General features: G+C 42.4%; 1 protein-coding gene across 1 annotated transcript in view; it reads right to left on the reverse strand.

Annotated features, from left to right (window-relative positions):
• The window catches only part of LOC118810079 (signal-induced proliferation-associated 1-like protein 2), a 183621-nt gene that overhangs the window by 94185 nt on the left and 67982 nt on the right, over positions 1 to 21454 (reverse strand). Inside the window, exons 3-4 of the mRNA XM_036573604.1 lie at positions 18830 to 18963; positions 14307 to 14495 (exon numbers count right to left, since the gene is read on the reverse strand). Of these exons, the coding sequence (XP_036429497.1) occupies positions 14307 to 14495; positions 18830 to 18963 (323 nt within the window). The remainder of the gene's footprint in view (positions 1 to 14306; positions 14496 to 18829; positions 18964 to 21454) is intronic.

A 21454-nucleotide genomic window follows, 5' to 3' on the forward strand; every position in this document is an offset into this window, starting at 1 on the left:
GCTACATTAACTTAAGTTAAGCATGTTCTTTTTCCTGTAGAGTTTCCAAGGTTTTGTTCCATCAGCAATGATACACTTCAGGTCAGTAGTTAAAGGTGCCAGCTGAATCCCCTCCCTCACCCCTCCCTTTCCAAGCGTGTAGCAGAACCTGCGGTGGCAGTCAGGTTTTCTGACGTCGTCTGTCCCGATTTCGTTTTGCTCCTATCATGTTTTCTTTTCTTTGACGGTGTGGATTCACCCTCTCTCACTTTCTCTTGTGCTAAATAATAAGCATTTGTCTAAACTTCTCACAACACACAGAATGTTCAGGCAGCATCGGCAGCAGCCACTGATTCTTCTTCTTTCCACATCTTCCAACCGGAGCTACAGCGCCACCAAATTCAAGCTGCCGCTTCAGTGTGAAAGCATGAAAGGCGCCCTCTAGAGGCAGTGTTTGGTCTGTCCACTCTGGGCTACTGTGGAAACATGGCGGCACATCATTGCGGCCTCTGTTGAAGAGGAGCTGCTCGCTATGTAGATATGAAGGGTCATTCTAAGATAACGAACACACAACGATTCGTAGTTACAGGTGATTAAATACTAATGAACACATTTCTGACAAAAGACCCCCCTAAATTTTACACACTGCACCTTTAATTTGTGCGTCAGGACGACAGTTTTAAAAATGTACAAGAAATCACACTCTAAAAATCTGCTACTAAAAATAAAAGGTAATAAGAAATAAGAAAAACAAAATCAGCAACTGGAGATGAACACAGACTCCACACAGGCTGTTCTCAGAGGAAAATGGAGCACAGCAAGGAAAAGCAATCAGAAAGTGATTCTACACAGTTAATATCTGAGCTGACAGGAGTGAATCTGAGACCAGTCCTCCCTTTAACAAGACCCTCAGGGCATCATGAACTGGCTGACCGTGACCTCTCACCCTCTTTTATACGGGGAATGCAAACAGACAATCCAGCAGGACAACCAGACTGGAAGGCAGTGGACTCTGAAAAAGAGGTGTAACATGATCCGGGAATCTGGGAGAAGCTCCACTAGTGTATCAGCAGCGTCCACTGCAGAATGTTTATTTACTCACACAAAGCCACAGAATGCCCACAACATCCCACGATGGACTGAACAGCGTCATCCTCCTTTCCATCAAGAGTCAGTTAACCAGAAAATTGGATTTAGGAGATTTTGCCAACAAGAGCAGCTCACGGCTCACAAAGAGCTCCAATAACTAAACAACAGCTAAACATTTTCTGAACAAAAAATACTGAACAAAATGCGCCGAGTAAACAGTTTAACCCTCAGGTCAGCAGGTCAAATCCTCTGTCTCTATATCTGTGTCTGTATCTTTGTGATGATCCAGCTCAGAAATCCAGTTCAAACACTTCCTGAATCTGTAGAGTCGCCCTTTCCATTCCATCTTATCTCGAGATCATACGACACTCACATCCGGAGTTATGAGCCTATGAAGAGGGGCTGAGATACACGTCATCTGCCTCTCACCGTGTGGAACTGGTGGATTCGTGCGTCCATCTACATTCTGTGTGAAACTGACCAATGGACACTCAGGAAATCACTAAGGACTGACCGTCACGCTGGAAACCCTTCATCCTTCATTCAGTCCACATCGGAGACTCGTGTGAAACGGCGTGCAGAGAGTTTACAGCTGCTGAAGCTGCTGCAGCGGTTTTGGAAAGTAGTGATGAAGATAACGGAGCATTTAGATATGAAACATATGAGGATCATGATATATGAAGAGCTTTAAAGGAGAGTTTAAGAAGAGATGAACAGATCGAGAGAGAATGACCTCGGACCACAGAGGGTTAATGAAATGTTATCCCTCACAGGCCCCCAGTGTCTGAGCAGGGAGTCTGTGTGGGAGGACACCCAAATCCCCCCAGCAGATTTATGAGCAGATCCGTCATATAACAGTCATATAATACACTTATTCACTGTTCATTACAGTCACTGCTGCTGTTGGGTCACTCGCCGCATATGGACAGCGTTTGATTGGCACTGTATGGTTGCTGTAGATGCACCACAGCAGTTACACTGTCCTGCACTGCTGAATTAAACATAGAAACTATGAAGTGTACTAGTGGTCTTTATTGGAAACCATTAAGCCAATTCCCATTAGAATGCAAAACCATTAGATTTTTTATAACAGTCCTTTTTCAGCAGGGTAATTATTTATGCATGTTTATTTATGAACTGCTACTCTTTGATTACAGTCCTCTCTCCTCACACTGCAGCAGGAACGTCCTAAACACAAATGCATATTCATTCACACTACATAATGTTCATAGTTGGATATTCTCAGCTGTCATAATGTGCCGCCATTTCATCCAGGAAAGAGGCCGAACTCAACCCAATGACAGAAAAACATCAGCGTCACCTGTTATGACAGGTGTTAAGTTGACATGACAAAGGACACCTGTTGAAATAAAGCCTTCATTAATGTTTATAAGGGGTTTATGTCAGCTGTTATTACTAGCTTACGTACACTCTTAAAACAGATGGTTCTACACAGACCCTCTTTGAAAAGGGTTTCACATAGCACCAAAAAGGGTTTTGCTATTGTCACGATGTCAAGCTTGTACACAATAGCAGAACCCTTTTTGGTGGTATGTAGAACCCTTTTTAAAGACGTGCTACATAGAACCACCTACAACACATTCTCCATCAATTAGAAGAATGATTTAACCATGCAAAGAACCATTTAAGCATGCAAATGCAGTTCTTTGAGTGTTCATGGTTCTGCATAGAACCATTGTTACTAAAGAACCCTTTAAAAAGCTTCTTTAAGAGCGTGTGTCACGAACACGGCAAAAAAATGGTATCTTGGCAAGTAAAATGGTCTTAAATCTAATTGTTATATCTAACATTGTCTTTTTCTTTATAGATTTTTTGATAATTTTAAGAAATGTGTTAGAAACAAGCAAAATTATCTGCAATTATTGTGATAGTTTTACTCAATAAAATCACCTTAAACAAGCAAAAACATCTAGAAATAAGTTATACAATCTTATTTATGCAACCATCTCAAAATGAGAAATATTAGATATTTAGACGAGATTTAAGACGATTTCTCTTGTTAATATTAATAATTAATTTATTGCAGTGTAGCTTTATGAAAGCTGCCACACATTAAAGTGTTACCCATTTATTTTAAGATCTTTTTTTTTCTGGATTAGGTGTGACGAAGCACTTAATTACTAAACAGATAATCAAATACTAACAAATAATCGAATACTAAATGAACAATAAACGAATTCTAAAACAAACGCTGGAGTATTGAGCCCCAGCTGAGAGTCCTCGGTGTGACTGAGCTGCTCTTTAGTCGCTGCAGAGCTCCTCTCTTACATGAGCCGAGTGCACCCAGCGTGGAACCGTGGTGGTTGTCATGGTGACCTCTGAAGAACCCTGAGCGAACCGCTGTGGATCAGGGAGGAGTCAGTGACTCGGCCGGTGGCTGCCCATGCTCGGCTAATGTAGTGCAGCGGAGATGATGAAGTGGCTTGAAGAGTCGGTGTAGCAGTTACTCAACAAGCTTTAGCACTTTGGGAGAACGCGGAGAACAGTCCTGATGTTCTGTCGGAGCTTGTTGACAAAAGAAGGAATAATCTAATGACGTCTATTCAGCAGACTGAACAGGCAAAAATACGAGTCAGTGAGAGTCGGCGTCCGTGTCACTGTCACCCTCATCGTCCTCAGTGCTGCGGAATTGTCCGCTGTACAAACACAACTGATTTAAATGAAGCTAAATGAACACGAATTTGATGCGAGCGCTGCGATGGTGACGTAATGGATTCTGTCACTGTCTCTTCATTTCCAAATCAGCAGCCTCGAAGGGAACAGAGTCAGCCAAATCCGCCTCTCAGCTGGAAAAGGCTTCAGCATGGCTGGTACTGGACTTTTAAACTTATCATGCAGGAGTGGACAGATAAACAGACTGGACACTCTGGCCTCTAAGCTTAAGGATCGTACAACCAAAATTAAGAATTTGTGGCAACAGCAAATGAAACGTTCATATATAAGTTATATTTATACTAACTAACAAGAATACATCAGTAATAAAACGCTCAGGTGTTTTGAAAAAGGAACTACATTCAAGGCTCCATTCAAGTCCCGAGGCAGTGCAGGTAAGTCTCGATTCAAGTCCCAAGTCAGTACAGTCAAGTCTCGATTCAAGTCCTGAGTGAGTACAGAAAAGTCTCAATTTAAGTCAATTAAAGTCCTGAGTCAAGACAGTGAAGTCTCGATTAAGTCCTGAGTCAGTACAGTCAAGTCTCGATTTAACTGCCAAGTCTGAATTCAAGTCCTGAGTCAGTAGAGAAGTCTTGAGTCGAGTCTAGAGTCCTGAATTTTAAGCCCTAAACTACTCAGAATACATTTCTCCACAAACTTAATGCCATTTCAGTAGTGAACATCAATATCGATGGTGACAGTAATAAAGCCGTTTAATGAGTCGTGCAGTGTCGGCGCTGTATGGTTATATATTAAGTTTCTACTCGTCCAAACAAATTACGGCAGATCAATAACAATGACAGACATCATAGTGTCTGCAAAGACTAGAGCAAATGCACATAAACAATCACTACCACTGTGTACGCTTCTCTACCACAAGCCTTTTCACCTCAAACCACTCTGACTCTGTTTACATCTCAACCATTTGATTTATTAATAAAATTTAGATACTCTGGTGGAATTATCCTTTAGTATTAAGTACAAACAGGGCTTTAGTTAAATGTCTGACTAAACAAGGTTCGTTAAAAGGGAAAAATAAAGCAGCACTCAGGCCAGAGGGTCAGCGTCTGCGGTAGGCGAAATGTGGACTGTGGCTGGGGACGACGGGTAATAGCCTCATATCACAACCCGGCACAACCCTCACAGCGAGAGACTGAGCGGACGAGATGGGGGAGAGACTGAGCGGACGAGATGGGGGAGAGAGAGAGAGAGAGAGAGAGAGAGAGAGAGAGAGAGAGGGGGGGGGTGAGAGGACAGAGAATGGAGAGATAGAGACAGAAAAGCTGAGACAGGGTTTGGGGACACTGACGAGGGACGCCGTCTCTTTCCGAGTCGAGTGCTTTATGTAACGCCATCTGAAGCTCTCAGTGACATCACTGTGCTTTTGTGCACCCATCAGTCCGCCGGCCACTATTGTGACATCTGTACTTCTCTGAGGCCCGAGGCTACGAACCGGCCAACTGCCCACTCAGTCCAGCCGCTCTGCTCTCCACAGACTCTCTGTCTCGAGTCCTGCTCTGCTGTGACTGTGTATTTATTAGAGACCGACCGATTTGGGTGTTTTTGTTGCTTTAGTATCATCATTCATGTCTACATGATCATTGTTAAGCCTCTCTTTATCCCTTAGAATTAATCAGGCTGTGCCTTTAAGACTGATGTATGTAAATGAGCTCTGACCTGACTGGCTGCCCTGTATTGTGTTTCATTCAAAAAGTAGTCCAGGGTGAAACACTCCTCATAACTTCAGTGTGAGTAGGTGGAGCTAAACTGCTGTAGACGTCAGTACATCGAATTCAAAAAGTGGTCTGCTAACTTCGGCCCTCCCCACGTTTTGTTTTGCCCTCCCCAGACAGTGACCACTCACACAGCACTGCACGTGCACCTTTTGAGGTGTAACGGGAAAATTCGAACAAGAAGCTGAGGCGCCGAATGTGATCTTGACTGCTGCACCTTTTAAGGTGGAATGGGACAATTTGAACAAGAAGCTGGTGAAATAGAAGCTTCACTGAGAGCTGAAATGCACAGGGATGAGGTCATCACCTCTTCTTTAACACACTCTGTAAGCGTTTGGGAACTGAGGAGACGCTGCTGTAGATTAGAAAGAGAAATGTTTTCCTGTTGTTGTTTGATACAGGATTTCAGTCTCATTTGTCATATTTTTCACTTTATAATGCACCAAATGTTTTCAGTGAGTGATAATTATTATAATAAGTTGTGAGATGTTCCACCAGCTGTGTTTTCAGCATTACACGACTTCACCAGCCTTTTGTTGCCCCCTGTCCCAACTTGTTGGCATTGAATTCAAAATGGGCAAATATTTTTCAAAAAACAAAATTTCTCAGTTTCAACATTTGATATGTTGTCTTTGTATTGTTTGCAATGAAATATAGGGTTTAAATGATTTGCCCATCATTGCATTTGTTTTATTTACATTTTGCACAGCGTCCCAACTCTTTCAGAAACAGGGCTGTAGACGTGTGATGCCTTTGTGTTCTCGGTTTTTTAGAACGCTTCTTTCTTCACTGCTATCGCCACTGATATCACGCTAGCTAAGGGAAAACAGAGTGACTGACAGGTGAGTTAAAGAAGTCTCTGACTGGTGCAGCTCAACAGCCAACTGCACTGTGTGCATCAGCGTTATGTGGTTATTAGCTAACCACACTACAGAGCGCTGACTCGTCAAAGTCAAAGCTAAATTAAAGCCAGAGCTCTGAGCTGTGGTCTGCCTTATGACCAGCAGAGGCGTACAAACCTCTCACAGTGGGGCTCCTCTGTGATTCACAACTGCAGTTAGCGTGAAAAGGCTGCCAGAGAGGCGACTGAGGAGAATAAGACACAGATTTGTTTAAACCATTTAGTTTTGTTAATATATTGCAACCTGTTAGCTTAGCAGCATAAAACTGTTTCTGACTGATTCAGTATCGTTATTTTTCATTTACAATCAATGCAGCTGCATCACATCCATCATTACACCACCAGTTCAGAAGCTTTTTAAATGATGTTATGTCCACCATGATGGTGTTTATTTACAGTACTGCTGTAACAGACGTGAGCAGGCTGTGACTACGAGTCAGAGAAGTCATAAGGTAGCTTATCAGCTGACTTACAGTCTGGTATACGAATAAGATGCTAACAAAGCAAGTCAGCACATTATGAGTTCTGCTGATACGGACAAATCTGTGGATCTTCATCATCAGCCCATATGATCAGTGACCTATGAACCATATCAGTCCAGCCCAAACACTTATTTACTTATTTAGAATGGATAACAAGACTACAGAGTGCAAAAGCAGCTCCAAGACCGAGTCCATGACTACACTGTGAGAGGCATAATTAACTGGTTAAGACATGAACAGAGCGTTTCAGAGTGGTTCAGAGCGGTTCAGAGCGGTTTGGTGTGAAACGCTCTGTTCTAGATAAACTTACCGAGTCAGAACTGAGTCAGAACAGTGGTGGTGATAGGAACCAGACGTCCACCTCTAAAAGCTCCCTCACAGAAAGTTCCTACATGAAATGGTTATGAATTCACTGCCTGATGACTGAGACACTGTTTTATGATAGTTTAGAGAACTTAAACTCCATTCATGGTGGAGGGATACATTCAGGGCGCCGTGAGGCAAAATAGTCCCCAAAGAAAACTTATTATTTCAGATTTTCCACTATTTTCCATCATCAACATTCCATATAAACTCAGAAGACTCGTGTAGGTTCACTGGTGGTTCTGGATAGTAAATAAAATGTCTATATCTGTGTTGTCGTCATGGCGACCCCTGGTTCCTATCACCACCACTGTAAAGACATCTGAATCGTTTCACACCAAACCGCTCTGAATCACTCTGTGTTCAGATCCTTTCTAGGTTGAAGAGGAATTCCACCATAATTCAGGGTGTGAGATGTAAACAATCCTGTTGTGACTGTAATGTGATCCATTTCCTTTCCTGAAAACGACTCTGAGCTGATTTTGAGGTCTCGTTGGGTGACAGACAGGGTCCATTAATATGTCACCCAGGTGCTCTTTCTCACAGCTCCCCCTCAGACAAAGACCACCTGCTCGGTCAGCGTGTCGCGTCCAGTTTCCACCGTGGAGTTACAGAGTCATAAGAGAATGACAGATCAGGAGTATGAAAGGAAGGAGCTTCATGACTCAGCGGGCGCCTTATAGAGCGTGTGAGATATTCCACACAAAGAAATATTAAAACTATTATTATTAAAACTACCAGAATTCACAGTGTGAACTTCATTACTGAGCATCACAGTGATTAAGGTGTGGAAGGTAAGAGGTTCAGGAGCTGGATGTTCCTGGACGGGTCAGTACTGATCAATGCTGCGTTTGGATGCTCATCAGAAGGCTGTGTGTACCAGATGTTTGGCTACATTCTTAAAAAAGATGGTTCTTCAAGGGTCCTTTAGCAAAGAATATGGTTCTATATAGAACCAAAAACACTCGAAGAACCATTTGCATGCGTAAACAGTTCTTTGTGTTGTGAAAAGGTTCTTCAGATTGATGGAGAACGTGTTATATGTTTAGCACCAAAAAGGGTTCATTTCCTGTTACGATGTCACGTTTGCATACAGTCTTTAAAAAGATGGTTCTTCAAAGGTTCTTTAGTAAAGACAATGGTTCTATATAGAACCAAGAACATTCAAAGAACCATTTGCATGCTTAAAGGGTCCTATGCTTTGTGAAATGGCTCCTCAAATTAACAGAGAATGTGTTGTGGTTCTATATAGAACCTTTTTGAAAACTGTTTGTTCTAGCTAATCCTAGCTGGTTGGCTTCTCAGTGGCGAATGCAGTGGCAGTTTGCTCACTGGTTTTTGTTTGTACAGTGTTTGTGAAGAGCTTTATGGCCATGAGGACCTAAAAGAGTGTTGTTTGCCTTGGCAACACGCGTCCATGAATTTGGGGGGGTGGAGCTTCTGAAGGAGCACTGAGGGGGTGTATTTGTTTTACTATTGAGTTCAAATATCAACGCTGGTTCTCCAGAATCGCTTACTGTGCCTTTGAATGTGACATCCAGCCCCGTGCTGAAAGGCGATCAGTATCGACCCCAAAAATACTGATCAGTCCATCTCTACCTACAGCTGCTATGAACTGTTAGGTGAAGCCATAGATATTCATACCTGGATGCCACGTTGGGTCCAGCCAGGAACGTCAACGGCGCCGCCATTTTGGGGCGGTCAACATCGCTGCTGGACTGTATTCAGAACCATTACAGAGCGGCAGTTTAATAAAGACACTGTCCAAAATTACACTATTTCAGGAATATCACACTCAGAAAGAGGGACAGGATTATATAACGGAGGGAACGCAGCGATCCACACTCATGTCTGTGATGTTTATGTAGACATGGCAAAAGAACCTGTTCTGGTCAGAGAACCTGTTGATGTGATTGTTTTTCCTCTGGTTTTATATTAAGCTTATTTCATTTAACCATCTGAGGAGATCTTCACGTTATGTAGTAGTTATTTATTTACAATAATGGTTTTGTAGCTAGGCAAGTTATTTGTGTGCATATCTCTTGCGATCAATGTTTACTTATAAAATACAAATCACAAAAAAAAATGATAATATCATATGAAATGTTTTATCATGTCTGCACTGACTGGTACAAATGTACAAAGACCGAAGCCCCAAACACACTTTTAGTGTTTCTCTCCGTTTGTGTCCGGCCTTATCTGGGCTGGAGGAGAAGAAGCAGGAGGTCAGAAGCACTCTCGGGATCTGCTGACCTCTCAGCTCCTCTCCTCACTGATAGTTAACGCTGCGGGGAGTGTTATCTCACTCCTCCCCTCACTTTCTCACAGTGTCCTGCTAACAGTTTACCGCTCTGTCACTCTCTGCGTCGGCCGCTTCACACTGTTTATCAGGGAGGATGTGAGGATACGTGCATTATTCAGAGAACAGTAATCCGGCGTGTGCTGAGAGCGCCCCCTGGTTTAAAGGGCCCGTAAAACTTACATCACAAAATAAAAGCGTTTGATTGACACTGTTAAAGTTTCAAAGCGTCCAGACAAAACATCACTTACATCTGTCCACCAATTCAGCCTACAGCAGTTCAGCCCCGCCCACTCACACTGGAGTGAAAAGGCACATTTCACCTAGATTTAATAGAGTGCAAACCAGGCAGCCAATCAGAACAGAGCTCATTTACATATATCAGTCTTAATCATCATCACGTAGAAATAAATTATAACTTTGTTTCATTAAACCACACAAGTATTACATTTCTACATCCTGTTTTATAGTTTATATTTATTTGTAATTTGATCAATGCTATTGATTCATATGATTTTATATTAATACTCTCACCAACTGCTTATTCATTTTTATTCCTTTCTGTTGCTGTTACTGAAAATCATAATGGAAAATCAAACTCAATTTTAATTTCTTCTATTATTGTAAAGCTTCATCAGCTGTCTTTAAAGCACTCTGTGCTTCCCCCAGTATGAAAAGTGCTCTATAAATAAAGTTATCATCATCATCATCATCATCATCATGTTAAAATATGCTAAAATTTGTTTTACTCTTGTCATCTGAAGATCTAGTCTCGCAGGCCCAGACGTGATCTTGTAACAAGAATACACGTCTGAGGACGTCTCGTTAAACTATTGGTGTTGGACTGAGGCAAAACCTTTCGTTAACAATGCCACGCCCCTTCTAAACCCCACCCCCAATATCCTCCAGTCCATGCTCTTTAACGTCTGGAGTTCAATCAAAAACACAAGCAGGACAAGCTGTAAAACTAACAGAGCTGCTTTCTCTATAAGAGTTAGCGTTTATTCTTACTGCATGTACTGGGGGCTTTTCAGCCGTGCTAACTTACACTCCATCCATGCGCCAACGACAGGCTTGCTTTCCATGTTGACGTGTACACAGCGCCCCCTACTGTGAGCTCCACCTTCATGAGATGTTAGACTGGATTAGAAATTTCACACTCAGTTTGTTTCCACCCTGATAAGACTACATTCTCCACATTTAGCCAAAACTTTTCAGAACTTGCAGTTTGTGGTAGTAACTGTTATTAGTTAGTTCTCATTACAAGATCATGTCTGGAACCGCGAGACTGCTAAATATATATGTATGGGTCCCAAATTTTTCACGAAGAAACTGTATGACCCTGTTCAACAGGGTCACTGCTGTCCACATCCACAAACAAGATTCCCCAAGACTTCGCGGGAAAACACCAGATCAAAACATGACTGCCAAAAAAGTGCTGCTCCAGCTGTGAGTTACTTTCTGGTTTCCCATGTTGTCAAGGGGTCAAACTGGTCACCCGTTTGCTGGAAACATGATGACTCACCAGATATAATGACTCACATGGGAGTGTGTGCAGGCAAGTCTTTCAAATTTCAGAAACAAACCCAGCAAGACCTCCTCCTCCTCCTCCTCGTCCTCCTCCTCCTCCACATTGCTCTCAGAATGAGAACCTCTCTGAGGTCGCTGCTTCTGAGGTCACTGCACCAGCAAACACAGTTCAGCCGAGACCCCACAGGTGAACAGGGTCACGTTTCAAAACGACAGACATCACAATCAGCTTTAGCCAATCACTGACATTCATATACGAATCTTTGGTATTTGTTACATTTAGATATGCAAATGAGAAGTTATCTACTTAAATATGTATAAATTTGCATGTTTTTAAACCCTAAAAATCTAGCTCTTGAATAATGTTCTAGCTAAAATGTTAGTTTGATTGTGAAGACACTCCAGAGAGAGAACTTTACAGAACTGATCACTGAAACATTCATTCTTTAATCTGTTATTATAAAACATTTTTCAGGTCTTTTAGTACAAAATCTACCATAAATCTAGTTATGAGCAAATATTACAACATCCTTCTGTAAAATCCTTCAGACACACACTTAAAAAAGAGGGTTCTCCAAGGGTTCTTTAGAAAAGGGAGTGGTTCTATTCAGGACAATGAGTTCTATATAGAGCTATTTGCATGCTTAATGCATGCATGGTGAAATGGTTCTTCAGTGTGTTATATATGGGTTCTACACAGGACCTTTTTAAATAGGTTCTGTATAGCACCAAAAATGGTTCTTCTATTGTATACAGGCTTGACACTGTAGCAACAGCAGAACATTTTTTGGTCCTATATGGAACTATTATCAAGAAGGTCCTATTTAGAATCAAAACAACTTCACCATGCAAAGAACCATTTAAACACAAAGAGGTTCTATGTAGAACTCCTGGCTCTAAACAGAACCATCTTTAAGTGTGCAGGCATTAATATTTCATGAATGCGACTTTGAAGCTCAGATTTTTAGTTCTGAGTGTGGAGAAAACTGTTTTTTAGTTATGAGAACTGGAACCACATTACAGAGAACACAGTCACCATTTGTGTGAATGTTATCTTTAAAATGAAATAGACATCAGCACAGCTGGGCGATACGGCACAAATCTCATATCGCCATTCTTCAAGAAATTTTTATCATACACAATATTTATTTTTCAGACACCAGATCAGCTGGAACAGAGAAAAAGAGCCAGTAGTGCTACGGTTAAAATATACTATCAAAAACTGTGAATACAGTGATTTATATTCAATATTTGTCAGTAAATCCAGTTAAACTGACTAATTTTACTCTCTTTATAACGCAACATGCAGTTGGTCAGAGTCTATAAGCACCGACAACACACGCGATGTTCAGAAGAACATACTGCATTGAAATGTGACATAATTAATCACAATAACAAAATATATAGTCATATTCCCCATCATATCATATTCAAAATCATATTCAATTAAGATTTTGGCTTCCAGTGATCATGAAAAGAAGATAATCAAGATCAAACGATTATTCAGTTTCACACTGATTGTCTCATTTTGTCTTCTGTTATAAACCCAGTGCACCCCTTTCCTTTACAGCGCCCCTCCCTAACAGCCCAAACTCAGCTCGTTTATTTCAGTCTAATTTATTTTTATTTATTATTTTTGTACATGTCTAGTAGTTTTCAGTAGGTTGTGGAAATGCACGACAACATAGCTGATCTTATTTATTTTCATTTATTGTTATTATATTATTCATTTCAATGTATTTTTTCTTTGTTTTTCTGCAAAATTACATTTAAAGTTAAAGGAAATCCACTGTTTAAAAACCTTTTCTTTTGAGTTCACTAAATTGATGTTTGAGTAATCGTGTTAAATAATTGTGATCACAGTATTATTAGATCTACCCAGCCCTGCACACCTGTATGTTCTAGTCAGATTCTAAAAGCTTTTCAGTGATACGTGACACGACACAGATGTGCTGAGAGTGGGCGGAGCTAAAGCCTCATTAAAGCTGCTAACTTTTGGAAAATGCAGTCCGATACGAGTGAAAGCAAATTTACTAAATATGCTAAAAAAAATATATTTCTATAGTTTTGACCTTTTTGGAACACAGGTTAAAAAAGACACGTTATAAATTCAAATCCTAAAATCAGAAAAATGACTGACAGGACCCTAAATGACCATTTCTGCCTGAAGAGTCTCGCCTTCATCTAACAAACAGATCCTTTAAGAGTCAGATGAGCAGCTCGGTTCCCCTCTCAGACTCTTTAGAGCCCACAGGAGAGACGATAACCACAGCTCTCATAAACGCCGCTCACAGGCCAATAACGAAAACACCAATTACGCTGCAGAGGAAATCAGACACCACCATCTATCAATTAATACGGCTCTCCAGATTTATGACTCAATCCTCTTTCGAATTTCCTCTGCGTGATGAAGAGCAGGGAGGAAAAAAATAAAAATCAATGTCAGACAGAGGCTCCTATTGATTCACCTTTAGAGTGATATCGGCTGTCCTTCCCCCTCGCGGGAACCAGGGGGGACATCTTAACCCATCCTGACAGGCACCACCGACTGTGAGGAGGTGACAGGAAAACAGCTCTGCCCTTTGATTTCATATCTAAATCAGACGCTCACGGAGATTCAAACGCGTTTAACCCGTTCAGCGCCATCCAGCAGCTCAGACTGACCCAGAGACAGGATGGAGAGAGATGGCTACATCCTGCTTTAAATAAATGTAACCAATCAGCACTCAGTAGCAGTAATGTTAACCAATCAGCACTCAGTAGCAGTAATGCTAACCAATCAGCACTCAGTAGCAGTAATGCTAACCAATCAGCACTCAGTAGCAGTAATGCTAACCAAACAGCACTCAGTAGCAGTAATGCTAACCAATCAGCACTCAGTAGCAGTAATGCTAACCAATCAGCACTCAGTAGCAGTAATGCTAACCAATCAGCACTCAGCAGAGGTAATGTTAACCAAACAGCACTCAGTAGCAGTAATGCTAACCAATCAGCACTCAGTAGCAGTAATGCTAACCAATCAGCACTCAGCAGAGGTAATGCTAACCAATCAGCACTCAGTAGCAGTAATGCTAACCAATAAGCACTCAGCAGAGGTAATGTTAACCAAACAGCACTCAGTAGCAGTAATGCTAACCAATTAGCACTCAGTAGCAGTAATGCTAACCAATCAGCACTCAGTAGCAGTAATTCCACCTGTTTAAATGCAGGTCTATATATGCTTTTTGGGAATCTGTGCTGAGTGGAGATGAACTCACCCCCTGCTCGTCCAGTTTGAGGAGCTGTTCCGGTACTTTGGGGGAGTTGAGGGCCAGTCGGAGGCACTGAATGTTGAGCTCTGGAACCACGTACTCCAGCACCTCCTTCAGCGGGAGGCCGCGCGCTGTGCCGTGCCTCGCTGTGGAGGGAACAGCATCCTCCAGAATCGCCCCGCGGAGAGTCGTCAGCTGGAAAAACACAGAGAAAAGCTTTCAGCTAAAATCAAACCAAAGTCCCACACATGATGAACTCAGTGTGAGTTGCATTTTGTCTTCAGACTGATGGAGAATGTGCTGTACATGATTCCGTACAGAACCTTTTTGAAACGCTACGGACACAAAAATGGACGTTTCTGTAGAATGACCCAGATGTACAGCTGACTTTCCACTTTCTCCGGCCGTGTGGTCAACCAAGCAACTGTAACTGTACATATTTCGGTGTTACGTGACAGACGCTCCTCCTAGTCTATGCTGTCAGCAGTGTATTTATCACATTTTATGAAGTGCTGTGCCTGTGAGCGCCGCAGTACGTGACAGATCAATCTGAAAGCCATCCAAAATTATCTGAACTGATTTTGTCTTTATCAGCTGTTTCAGTGAGGCTAACTGGCTCTGTCACTCACAGTAAATGCATTAATGTGCTGTCAGTAATGAAAAATGGGGAAACATCATCTGTTCACAGCCTGAGGTGCTGTTCTGACTGACGACTGTCTGAGCGATATTGTAGATATTTGTCCATTTCTTGGATTCAGTGGTGAAGCTACGCTTCCACAAAAGAGGGGCAAACCTTGTTAGTGCATCCCACCAGTACAACACTCCACAGAAGGGGGATTAGGGGGTGTAGCAGCAGCTGGTGGAGGGTTGGGGGCACTTATATGAAAATAACCGCACAGGAAAGCCATTATGATGCTTTAATAACATCTTACGATAAAATAAACTCTGTTTTCTGGCCTGGATTTTGACATAATGAGTAGTATTAAAGTTTTGCAGCACAGAAATAAAACCTACATCACAACACAGCTAAAAACATTCGTCCTAATTAATAGAAGAATCGGTCATTTTAGCTGTAAACAGAACCTGTGTGTAAAGGATTTGAGCTTTAACTGTTCATTTTATGAAATGCACTAAATTCATTTTCCCGCTTCATATAATTCAGTTTCCCCACAAGGGGGTGCTATAAGCACATGAGCAGCAGTTTTGTGCATTATTTAAAAAGACGAAAACTGCAAACGAACCCACACCAGCAGGAGCGCATACAGCTGCAGTAACACATTTCAAATCCGGCAGTGGAATCATTACTTACCTAAAGGTAAAGATCAATGTGATTTAATATGTCAATTAATGAGTTTATTCTAAAAAGGGATAATGTTTACAGACACATTTTGAATCCAAACACATTTTTGGGTTGACTAACTTTTTTCAGCAGGCAAACAGTAAAACCCAGCATCATAGGTGGCTTTAAATATGACAGTACAGCTCAAACTGAACAACCTTTGGACATTTTGTACATCAAAACATACATAAACACCAGGACTGAACCTGCGTCGCTGTCCGTATGACTGTGTTTGGTACTGCACGTTATGCAGTGAGAATATTTCATATTACAGTTATTACAGTACTATGAGCTCTAGCTCTTGACTAAATATTTGAAATAAAGTATGTAAATGATTTATAAAGGTATTTAATATGCGTGAGACTGTGATCTGCATGTGTGACGACACTGTGGCGTTATAAGGCCTGGACAGTGCTAACAGACACAGAAGAAGGCAGTGGGCACTGCTCTGTGAGCTACTTGACCGTGCTGCGCAGAAAGATTTCCAGTCAGGTCTCATAAAATCAAACTCTCCCCTCTTGCCTTGATGGTCACTTGCTTTTTGGTCACTGGGCTTTGAAAAAACAGAGTGAGTGGAATCGGGCTGAGTTAGAGTGAGCTGGATCTCGGTGGTTTTGCTCTTCAGGGCTGCTGATCTGTGATTACTCAGTTCAGTGTGAGTGATGTGGACAGTCTGGGTCTCTCGTTACGCAGCTACATGTTCAGGACTGGACCTCAAATCTGCTCAGCACATAATACAACTAATCTGATTTTTATATCACTAGTAGTAGTTAGTTAGGTGGTAGCTGGTCTTGTCTCCAAATGATGCTGAGACTGAGACAAGACCAAGTGATGTTGAGACAGGACTAGCTACCACCTAACTAACTACTACTAGTGACTTGGTCTTGTTTCAGTCTCAACATCACTCGGACTCTGTCTTGTTCTTGTCTCAGTCTTGACATTATTTGGACTTAGACTTGGTCTTGTCTCAGTCTCAACATCATTTGGACTCTGTCTTGTCTCAGTGTTGACATCATTTGGACTCTGTCTTATCTCAGTCTCGACATCATTTGGACTCTGTCTTATCTCAGACTCAACATCATTTAGACTTGGTCTTGTCTCAGTCTCGACATCATTTGGACTTGGTCTTATCTCAGACTCGACATCATTTGGACTTGGTTTTATCTCAGACTCAACATCATTTGGACTTGGTCTTATCTCAGTCTCAACATCATTTGGACTCAACAATAGTCTTGGTCTTAACTAGCAGCCTAGTACAAGCTCCTGCTGGTGTGCGTTCATGCACGGGTCTTGTCTCCTTAATGATGCACAAACGCTACTTGAATGGTTATAGCACCCCCTTGTGGGGATGTGAATGTTTGTGAATCTGGGTTTCTGCACTAAAACACCTGCATTTTATTTGTTTTACTGCATTTGTAACTGTACAGAAATAAATGCTACATCTGTTCCTGTAATGGAGATTTAGGCAGATTTAGTCCCAGTTTCTACACTTTATAAAGGTTTGTGTACGGGCATCAGCAGATAAGCGCATAAAAATAGAACATATCAGCATCAGCCCACAATTCCCATATCAGCACATCCTTAATTAACACCTATCAGAATATGTCATATATTTATTATTATGATTTATGTACTGTTGCCCGTTCCACACTCCAGGCCAAAAATAAATGGGTCACTGAATCACAAATAAAAGAGATGAAGTAAGAAACTCATTTCTTACACTGTCTCACATTTTGACTGCCACAGTAGAGTGAGAGTCCAGACACTCCCTCAGTCACTCTGCCTAATTACCCTCAAATGAAGCTGATGCTCAGGGCTGCTGGCTGAACTCGCCGGTGCACTGAGGCGAACGGGCAACACTCAGCAGTGTTTAGTGCTCCACTAAAACTTTTCATCCTCACTTAATGCTCTTACGCTCCACTGCTGCTCCGTCCTCAGCAAATCACCGCGTTAGTCTCGACTGAGTGCCGAGAAGTTTGGACAGAGCTGAGGAGGAGGCAGAAGCGGAGGCACTGTGGCTAAGATACTCTCTTACTGAAGAATCAAACAAATCTTTGATCTGTGTAAGAGACTGGAACAGAGAGATGAGAATTAGGGATATGATCACATTTTTAATGTACATACACTATATGTACAAAAGTATTTGGACACCCCTCCTAATTACTGAGTTCAGGTGTCTAGGTGCATCAACAGCTTAGCCATGATGCAGTAGGCCACGCAAACTCGCATCAGGAGCTTCACGAAATGGGTCTCCATGGCTGAGCAGCTGCACACAAGCCTAAGATCACTATGCGCAATGCCAAGCGTCGGATGGAGGGGTGCAAAGCACTGCCACTGGACTCTGGAGCAGTGGAACCGTGTTCTCTGGAGTGATGAATCAGCTTCTCTACCTGTCAGTCTGATGGACGAGTCTGGGTTTGGCGAATGCCAGGAGAACGTTACCTGCCTGACTGCACTGTGCCAGCTGTAGAGTTTGGTGGAGGAGGGATGATGATATGGGGCTGTTTTTCAGGGGTTGATCTAGAACCCTTAGTTCCAGTGAAGGGGAACCTTAACGCTTCAGAAGAACAAGACATTTTGCACAACTGTACACTTCCAACTTTGTGGGAACAGTTTGGGGAAGAACCTTTCCTGTTCCAGCATGACTGAGCCCCAGTGCACAAAGCAGCTCCATAAAGGCCTGACTGGGTGAGTTTGGTGTGAAAGAACTTGACTGGCCCTCACAGAGCCCTGACCTCAACCCCACTGAACACCTTTGGGATGAACTAGAACGGAGACTGTGAGCCAGACCCTCTCGTCCAACATCAGCGTCTGACCTCACAAAAACTCTTCTGGATGAATGGACACAAATTCCCACAGACAGACTCCAAAATCTTGTAGAAGCTTCCCAGAAGAGTGGAAGCTGTTAGAGCTGCAAAGGGGGACCAACTCCATATTAATGCCTGTGGATTTAGAATGGGATTCATAAAAGCTCCAGTAGGTGTGATGTGTAGGTCTCCCAATGCTTTTGTCCATATAGTGTATCTGCTTAAGTCAATACTAATAAAACTCTTCTGTAAATAAACAAACACGCTCACCGCTGCCCTCTAAAGGTGTCACTAATTTTCATAAACGAGTGCTGCTACAGTGCATTAATAAGGAGCTTTAACTCAATATCTGTAAAACACTAGACGAGTGTTGGGTTCTTTACCTGGCTGGTCCTGAAGACGATGCGGTAATTGTATGGTGATCCATCTTTCTCCTTCCCATCTTCAAGTTTCTCTCTCCGCACGCTGACCGCCACTGGACCCAGGTTCTCATCCACCCCAAAGTAGTTCTGGTGGTCTGAGGGGTCAGCAGCGAAAGACGAGCAGAACAGATAAAAGACAGAGAACACATTAGAGACATCATTCAGGAATAAAAAGAAAGATCTGCCTGACTGAGTGAGCAGGAGCCTTTATCTACACTAGGGGGCGTCTGCCAACGGTTACAATCTCTCCTATATTTATCTACAGTAAGGGGCAATCAAGAAAAACATGCTACTTTGCAGATATGAAGACAGGCAAGAACTAATTAAACATCTACTGAGTTAAACAATTACCCCTTTATTTTATACATACATACATACATCATCTAAACCGCTTATCCTTCTGGGTCGCGGTGGGGTGCTGGAGCCTATCCCAGCTGTCATTGGGCGGAAGGCAGCATACACCCTGGACAGGTCGCCAGTCCATCGCAGGGCCCCTTTATTTTATGTCTATGATTATTTTCAATGTTATCATCATTATCATCGTTATTGTTGTTTTGTTGTTTTGTTGTTTATTAGCATTATTTTATTTTGTTGTTTTTATTGGTATTATTTTTATGTTGTTTATTCAAACCATGTTAAATCTTATTGCTTTATCCTGTTATCCCCTCATATCCCATCTTAATCAGGGGGGAGGGATATAGGGGTGTAGGGGGAGAGATATAGGGGTGCAGGGGGGAGGGATATAGGGGTGTAGGGGGGAGGGATATAGGGGTGTAGGGGGAGGGATATAGGGGTGCAGGGGGAGGGATATAGGGGTGCAGGGGGAGGGATATAGGGGTGCAGGGGGAGGGATATAGGAGTGCAGGGGGAGGGATATAGGGGTGTAGGGGGAGGGATATAGGGAGTGCAGGGGGAGGGATATAGGGGTGCAGGGGGAGGGATATAGGGGTGCAGGGGGAGGGATATAGGAGTGCAGGGGGAGGGATATAGGGGTGTAGGGGGAGGGATATAGGGAGTGCAGGGGGAGGGATATAGGGGTGCAGGGGGAGGGATATGGGGTGCAGGGGGAGGGATATAGGGGTGTAGGGGGAGGGATATAGGGGTGTAGGGGGAGGGATATAGGGTTGTAGGGGGAGGGATATAGGAGTGCAGGGGGAGGGATATAGGGGTGTAGGGGGAGGGATATAGGGGTGCAGGGGGAGGGATAAAGGGGTGCAGGGGGAGGGATATAGGGGTGTAGGGGGAGGGATATAGGGGTGCAGGGGGGAGGGATATAGGGAGTGCAAGACAAAAACACATCCTTTGCTTTGCTTGCATTGCATTGTTCTGCCTGTGATGGACTGGCAACCTGTCCAGGGTGTTTCCTGCCTTCTGCCCAATGACTGCTGGGATAGGCTCCAGCTCCCCCCGCAACCCAGGAGGATAAGCGGCTTAGAAAATGTGTGTGTGTGTGTGTGCATTGTACTGTAATGCTGTTCATGTATAAAATTAATATAGTGAATTACAAAAACAAATAATTAAATAAAAACATTTCATCTCATTTCTTAGTGTCTCAGTAAGTCAAACTGCCACAGTTGAACCCAGACGTTCTCTTCTTGTTTTGCATTTAATGTTTTTTTTGCCGTGTGCTGATTTTCCACTCTGGACTCTGTGACCTCCTTAAAAAAGCGTCCGGCACACAGCCAACAACATGACTAATATAAAACCATAACAAATACAAACAAACCACAACAGCCGTATCGCTTACAGCACAAACGAGTACAAAATTAGTCTGTTTAAAACAAGACTGGACAAGCTTCGTTTTGACGGACCGCCATCAGCTGCTCAGCACTCAGGTATTAAAGGAACTTCAGCAGCAGGAGGCAGCCATTCATACAGAGACCAGCAGATTAATTTAGCATTCTCATCAGACGACACCTCTGAGAACGTCCCTGTGAGCCGCCGTTAACTAGACTGAAACGAGGTTACTGCACTCCTCACACGCAGGAATCAACAGAGACTCAGTCAGTCACTCAGTCAGTCAGTGAGCGTATTATTATTAATTATTATCATTATTAATAATAATTCTTCAGAATTATACATGCTTAAAAAAGTAGTAGTAGTTCAGTAAATGAAGAACGCATTGTAAATGGTTCTATATAGCACCCTTTTCATGCTTAACTGGTTCTTTACATGGTGAAACGGTTCTTCAGATTGACGGAGAATGTGATTCAGAATTCAGAAATGATACAGAACCTTTTTGAAAAGGGTTCTATACAGAACCATCTTTAGCACATTCTTCATCAATCTGAAGAACGCTCTTATGATGCAAAGAACCCTTTAATCATGCAAATGATTCTTTGAGTGTGTTCATGGTTCTATGTAGAACCATTTTCTTTACTTAAGAACTCTTGAAGAACCATCTTTTTAAGCTTGTATTGTTACAATGTCAGGCTTATACAAAAGGAGAACTATTTTTAATGCCATATAGAACCATTTTTGAAAAGGAGCCATATAGAACTGCATACAGCACATTCTCCATCAATCTGAAGAACCACTTCACCATGCAAAGAACCATTTAAGTAAGCAAATGGTTCTTTGAGTGTT

Source organism: Colossoma macropomum, unplaced genomic scaffold, assembly GCF_904425465.1.
Source record: "Colossoma macropomum unplaced genomic scaffold, Colossoma_macropomum, whole genome shotgun sequence".
Classification (NCBI taxonomy): Eukaryota; Metazoa; Chordata; class Actinopteri; order Characiformes; family Serrasalmidae; genus Colossoma; species Colossoma macropomum.